The sequence below is a fragment of the Ostrea edulis genome, chromosome 9, assembly GCF_947568905.1.
Source record: "Ostrea edulis chromosome 9, xbOstEdul1.1, whole genome shotgun sequence".
Lineage (NCBI taxonomy): Eukaryota > Metazoa > Mollusca > Bivalvia > Ostreida > Ostreidae > Ostrea > Ostrea edulis.
The window spans coordinates 1,775,454-1,782,331 of record NC_079172.1 but is presented as its reverse complement, the minus strand read 5'-3'; the positions used below and the strand labels follow the sequence as shown (position 1 = coordinate 1,782,331).

At 36.9% G+C, this 6,878-nt stretch overlaps 1 protein-coding gene across 1 annotated transcript; it reads left to right on the top strand.

Moving 5' to 3' along the window:
* The first annotated feature begins 2,245 nt into the window (after positions 1-2,245).
* Positions 2,246-6,343, top strand: LOC130049938 (uncharacterized). The gene has a single exon (XM_056148187.1). The coding sequence runs from the start codon at positions 2,246-2,248 to the stop codon at positions 6,341-6,343; it is 4,098 nt and encodes a 1,365-aa protein (XP_056004162.1).
* Positions 6,344-6,878: the final 535 nt, after the last annotated feature.

Genomic DNA, 6,878 nt, shown 5'->3' with positions numbered 1-6,878 from the left:
ACTGCGATACAGATTCGACTGATCAGGCCAGTCATGCCGCCCTAAGGCCTATTTTTTTTTATATCATTCTAGATATATCTCGCAAAACTGAACAAATTTTGTTCTACATGTCCTATGGAAATTTTCTTAAGAAAAAAGTTATTGATTGCGACATTTATTAAACTGTTAAGGCGAGTCATAAGGCCCGTGGGCGTTTTTCTTGATATCGTTTGAAAGATCTTGCAAACCTGAACAACTTTTGGTCTACATGTTTTATCAAAAGTTTCTCCAGAAAAAAGCTATTCATTATGACACTAATCAAACTCTTCAGGCGAGCCATGAGGCCCTTTCGCCTTTTTCATGATGTTGTTTGAAACATCTTGCAAAACTGAACAACTTTTGCTATAGATGTCTCATTAAAGGTTTCTTGACTAAAATGTTATAGATTACAACAATAACCCAACTGTTCAGGTGAGCCATGAGACCCGCATGCCTTATTCTTAACATCGTTAGTAACGCTTGCAAATCTGAACAACTTTTGTTCTACATGTCTTATTAAAAGTTTCTCGAGAAAAAAGTTATTAATGTTATTAATTGTGATACAAATTCGACTGTTCAGGCGAGCCATGACGCCCGCAGGACTATTTTTTGATATCATTAGATAGATCTTGCAAAACTGAACAACTTTTATTCTACATGTTTCATCAAAGTTTCGTGAGGAAAAAGTTAATCATTGTAACAGAAATTCAATGGTTCAGGCGAGCCATGAGGCCCATGGGCCCATTTCTTGATACGGCACGAAAGATCTCAATAAACTGTACAACTTTTGTTATATATGTCTAAAAAAAATATTTACGAGTATAACGTTATGCGACATTTATCACTGTTAAGGCGAGTCATAAGGCCCGTGGGCCTTTTTCTTGATATCGTTTGAAAGATCTTGCAAAACTGAACAACTTTTGTTCTACATGTCTTATCAAAAGATTCTCCAGAAAAAAGTTAGTAATTGTGACACTGATCAAACTGTTCAGGCGAGCCATGAGGCCCGTAGGCCTTTTTCATGATGTTGTTCGAAAGATCTTGCAAAACTGAACAACTTTTGTTCAAGATGTCTTATTAAAAGTTTCTTGACAAAAATGTTATAGATTACAACAATAACCCAACTGTTCAGGTGAGCCATGAGACCCGCAGGCCTATTTATTAACATCGTTAGTTAACCCTTGCGAAACTGAACAACTTTTGTTCTACATGTCTTGTCAAAAGTTTCTCGAGAAAAAAGTTATTAATGTTATTAATTGTGATACAAATTCGACTGTTCAGGCGAGCCATGACGCCCTGAGGCCTAGTTTTTTATATCATTAGAAAGATCTTGCAAACTTGAACAACTTTTATTCTACATGTCTTATCAAAAGTTTCGTGAGAAAAAAGTTAATCATTGTAACAGAAATTCAATGGTTCAGGCGAGCCATGAGGCCCATGGGCCCATTTCTTGATATGACACGAAAGATCTCAATAAACTGTACAAGTTTTGTTATATATGTCTAAGCAAAATATTTACGAGTAAATAGTTATGATTTAAAACGTGGAGAAAAATGAGACACTTTTTTAAACTCCATTTTCGACCCCTACCGAGCTTCCATACTAGGCACTTCCGGAAATTTTGAAAACCCAGGTGCACAACTACAACATGTCGTCTAACATCACTGAAAATTTCAGCACTCTAGCTTTTATCGTTTTTGAGTTTTTGTCTGGACAAAATGGTCATCTGAAAATCGATAAAAGGGGGATAACTTCCAACCGGAAGTGATTTTTCAAAAATTGAAACGGCGGTACAAACTTCAAATGGCAACGCATCAATCCTGAAAATTTGAAGCAAATTGATCCAGCCATCTCCGAGAAATCTTCTGCACAAAAATCGGTAAGGAGAAAAAAAAAGAATAATAATGATGACGTGTACAACATTGCACCAGCTGAAGGGAAGAACCCAGTTCGAATGTTACAGGAACCTGGCAATGAAGCTAAAGCATTTCCTTGTCATTTTCCGAGTGGTCGTTTTTCATGGAATGAAGAAAGGTCAGAAAAATTAACACTTTCTAGGTATTTCAACAATAGGTTGATGAACGCAGATAACAGGTTTGCAAAGGATACCAATTACATTTTCTTTAGCCAATACATGTCTGAATTGAATCAAGTGATTGAGAAAACACAAATTTCACTTAGAAAATCTCTATCAAAATGTATCAGTGGGAAACCAGTAACTTTAAATATGTTGCAAGATCCAATGACGCTTTCCAGTTTGCTGAGGAATGATGACGCTATAAGATTTATGCAACCGATAAGAGGAACACCTGCTTACTGGGCAACTGCTCAAAAAGACCTCTTTGCTATGCTACGACAATTAGGAATCCCAACGTGGTTTTGTTCGTTTTCTGTAGCAGAGTATAGATGGAATGATGCTGTTAGAATCATATTACAACAACAAAGCATTGACAGAAACCCAGATCAAATGGAATGGTCAGAAAAGAATGATGTTTTAAGGTCCAATCCAGTTACAGTAGCTAGAATGTTTGAACATAGATTTCAAATATTTCACAGGGAAGTCATACTTTCACCAGCTGAACCAATAGGAAAGGTAGTAGACTTTTTTCAAAGAGTTGAGTTTCAGCAGAGGGGATCTCCCCACATGCACTGTTTATATTGGGTTGAAAATGCACCAAATATTGATTCTGATGGGGAGGAAGCTGTATGTAACTTCATTGACAGATATGTGGCATGTGCTGTACCATCAGAAAGTGATGACCCAGAATTGAGAAAAAGTGTTTTAGAAGTACAACAACATAGTAAAAAGCATTCAAAATCTTGCAAAAAGAAGGGTACAGAATGTAGGTTTAATTTCCCGAGGCCTCCATCGCAAAAAACATTCATAACAAGTATACAGGAGGAAGAAAAGTCGGATGAGTGTAAAATAGAAGCAAAGGTAAATAAGGAGTATGCCAAGGAAATATTAGTTAGTGTTTGGGATAAAGTACAGAATGATGAAGGAAACATAACGGCAGAGAAGATATTTGATGAACTTTCAATAACTCAGGAATTGTATGAAGAAGCCCATAACATGTTATCATCTAAAAGGTCTGTTATTCTCAAACGTTGCCCAAATGAAGTGTGGACAAACCAATATAACCCATGTCTTTTAAAATCCTGGGATGCTAATATGGACGTACAGTTTGTACTGGATCCATTCAGTTGCATTGTTTACATTGTTTCCTATATATCAAAGTCAGAAAGGGAAATGGGTATGTTACTCAAACAAACAAAATTGGAGGCTGAAGAAGGAAACTTTGATGCCAGACAGACAATGAAAAAAATTGGTTCAGCTTACTTGCATCACAGAGAAGTAAGTGCGCAGGAAGCTGTGTACAGAGTGTGTAACTTGAAGATGAAGGAGTGTTCTAGGAAAGTTGTTTTTGTACCTGTAGGCGATAACCCAGTGCGCTTAAGTAAGCCTTTGTCCTTGCTGAAGAAAAAATATTCAAAGGATGTAGAGATAAATGATGAGGAAGATGATGAGAATGAAGTTTGGATGACAAATATCATTGAACGTTACATGAACAGGCCAGATAAGCAAATGTTTCATGAAATGTGCCTTGCAGATTTTTGTTCTGAATTCAGAGTGCTGGCTAAATCTCAAGTTCCTAAGAAGGAAAATGAAAATGTGTTTGAATTACAGAATGGGAAGGGTTACGTGCAACGAAGAACGAGAACACAACATGCTATTGTGAGGTATCCAAGGTTCAGCGTTGAAAAAATGTCAGAAAAATATTATCAATCTCTTTTGCAACTTTTTCTTCCTTACTGGACAGAGGCACAGTTAAAACCACCTGGGTTTGATTTGTATAAGGATTTTTATGAAACTGGTTACGTAAAGATTTCTGGCAGAAAACGAAAGCAGTCTGTGAAGTCAATTGTGGATTTGAATCATTCGCGGTATTCAAAAAATGAAGATGCGATTGATAATGCCCAAGAAGCATATGAAATGAATGGTGAACAAGAAGATGCATGGTCACGCATATGTCCAGAAACAGAGGTTCTCAGAAGAGAAGGCCTAGCACACAGAAAAGACAACACAGTACCACAGGAAGGTAGTATGAATATTATACCGGATATTGAGAGTGGGACACATAATGCAGATGTCCTGTATCATGTAGAACAAAACATGAATTCTAGAGAGGCAATGATACCAATTCTTCAAAATCTGAATGAAACACAGAGGGAAATATTTTACATGGTGCGCGATTGGTGTCTAGGAAAGATTGTAGGGGAGAAATATAAACCCTTATATTTATTTGTAACTGGAGGTGCAGGTACTGGTAAAAGTCATCTCATCAAAGCTATTCATTACGAAGCATCACGTTTGCTTTCACGAATAATGTCTGATCCAGAGAGGATATCAGTGCTTCTCGCAGCATTCACAGGAACAGCAGCTTTCAATATTGGCGGAAATACACTTCACCACTTGTTTTCATTAAAAAAATATCTTCCATTGCCATATGAACCACTTGGAGAACAGAGTCTCAGTGAATTAAGAGTGAAGATAGGAGATCTTCAGATTCTTATCATTGATGAAATATCAATGGTGTACAAAAGACTTTTGTACTACATACACGAAAGGCTGGTACAGATTAAGAAATGCAGAGAACCATTTGGAGGAGTTTGTGTTATTGCTGTTGGGGACTTTTATCAGCTTCCTCCAGTTAAGCAGCGAAAAGATGAAAGGCTTTACAAAGAAAATATGACATATCCTGTGGACTACTGGCTTGACCTATTTAAGGTCATTGAGTTGAAAGGGATAATGAGACAAAGAGATGATTTGTCTTTTGCTGAGGTACTTAATTCTCTTCGTGTAAGAGAAAGAGATGAGCAATTGACACAGCAGCAAAGTAACTTGTTACAAGAATGTATCAGGGAAGGACCAGAAGATGTTCTTCATGTGTTTTCTACCAATGAGGAGGTAAACGCATTCAACCTGACAATGTTAAAGAGATCTTGTGATGATTTATTAGAAATTAATGCACAAGATTATAGGAAGGACAAAACATCTGGTAAACTGATGCTAAAAAGTAAACCTGTGACAACATCAAGAAGTGATGGACTTCAAAGTACTCTGATCTTGTCCATCAAAGCAAGAGTGATGCTCACAAGAAATTGTAATGTAGAAGATGGCCTTGTGAATGGAGTAATGGGATATATCTGTCAGTTCATATTTGAAGAAAACAGTGATAGAATTGTAAGAGCTGTGGGAATAGATTTTGATAATAAGGAAGTTGGAAAGAAGTCCGGGCAAAAAACAAAGGATGGGAAATTGGTGTTCATAGAAAGAGTGCAAGAAGAGATAAAGGACAAAGTTAGTACAGTGGTACGCCACCAATTTCCAATTAGGTTATCTTGGGCATGCACAGCACATAAGGTGCAAGGGATGACAACAGACAAAGTTGTAGTGAATTTAGATAGAGCATTTGCCCCAGGTCAGGCATATGTTGCACTATCAAGGGTTACATCAAAGGCCGGCCTATTTATTGATACTGAAGATCCAGCTCGATTGCAGAAAAATATTTATGCTGATTCAGAAGTAAAGACATCTCTAAATGAAATGGCGAAAGTTACTATTGGTGACATTTCACGAACTCTAAATTCCAGTGGAAAGAAAATAGTTTTGCATAATATACAGAGCTTAGGTAGCCATTTTGGAGATCTACAAAATGATGTGAGGTTCAATCAGGTTGATGTTATTTGCTTAACAGAGACATGGTTAAGATCTGGAGAAAACACAAAGAATTATGCTCTTCAAGGGTTTCAGTTTCATCATCTTCCTAGAATGGAAGCATATGAGGAAAGCACTGTCTCAAATCAGAGTTTACACATGTCAAGGGGTGGAGGCGTTGCTCTGTATTTGAAAGATGGTGAAAATTGTTATGATATTCGTTCACTGTCCCAGATGAATATTGAAGGAATAGCTGTGAAGTTGATAAAGGAGAATATTTTGTTGTTGTCTGTGTATCGACCATGCATGGTAAATATGGCAACATTCCTTAACAGTCTTCAGAAAGTTCTTAACTTCTTAAAAACAAGTGATCAAAACAGTATCATTTTGGGGGATTTTAATGAGGATGCCAAAGCCAATGGGCCACTTCAAAGATTTTTGAAAGATCAAAACTTCAGACAACTTGTATCCTTTAGCACCACTGAAGGGGGAACAACTTTGGATCATGTATATGTATCCAGTTCTATACAGATTGATAGTGTCCACCGATTACCCACATATTATAGTTACCATGATGCTGTCCTTCTGAAATTGATAGATAAATGATTGTGACGCTTCATTTTTAAAACAATTCAGTGTTATAAGAACTAAGTGTGTTGGTAGTCTTTATGCACCCCAGTATGACAAATGACTACAGTCGTACCGATACATTGGATGGAATTCCACGGTTTTAGAAACTTTACTCAGAAATATCTGAAACCGAGAAAATCACTTTCAATTTCCCTAACATAGTAATGTATATTAAAAATGCCATATGTCAAGAGAAGGAAAAATTAAGCAAAAAATCTTAGGGGTCATGAGTAATAAGCAATTTATTGAATTTTCTCAGATTGAAACCCTCTGAAAAATGTTAAACATCAGTTGTCAAATGGGATGAATTTCTTATAGTGGGATGATGGAGTCCACCAGCAGAGGCCACGACCCAGGGTCATGTTTTCCTAATCTTTAACTCATTTCCAGTTGTTTAACTAGTGGAAAATCCTACTCTAGCTAAAATTGTACAGGTACTTGGTGCATTCTCTCACCAGAGGGCGCACTACGCAAGCTTCACTTTCATCTCTATTATCGTCTGATAAATAAT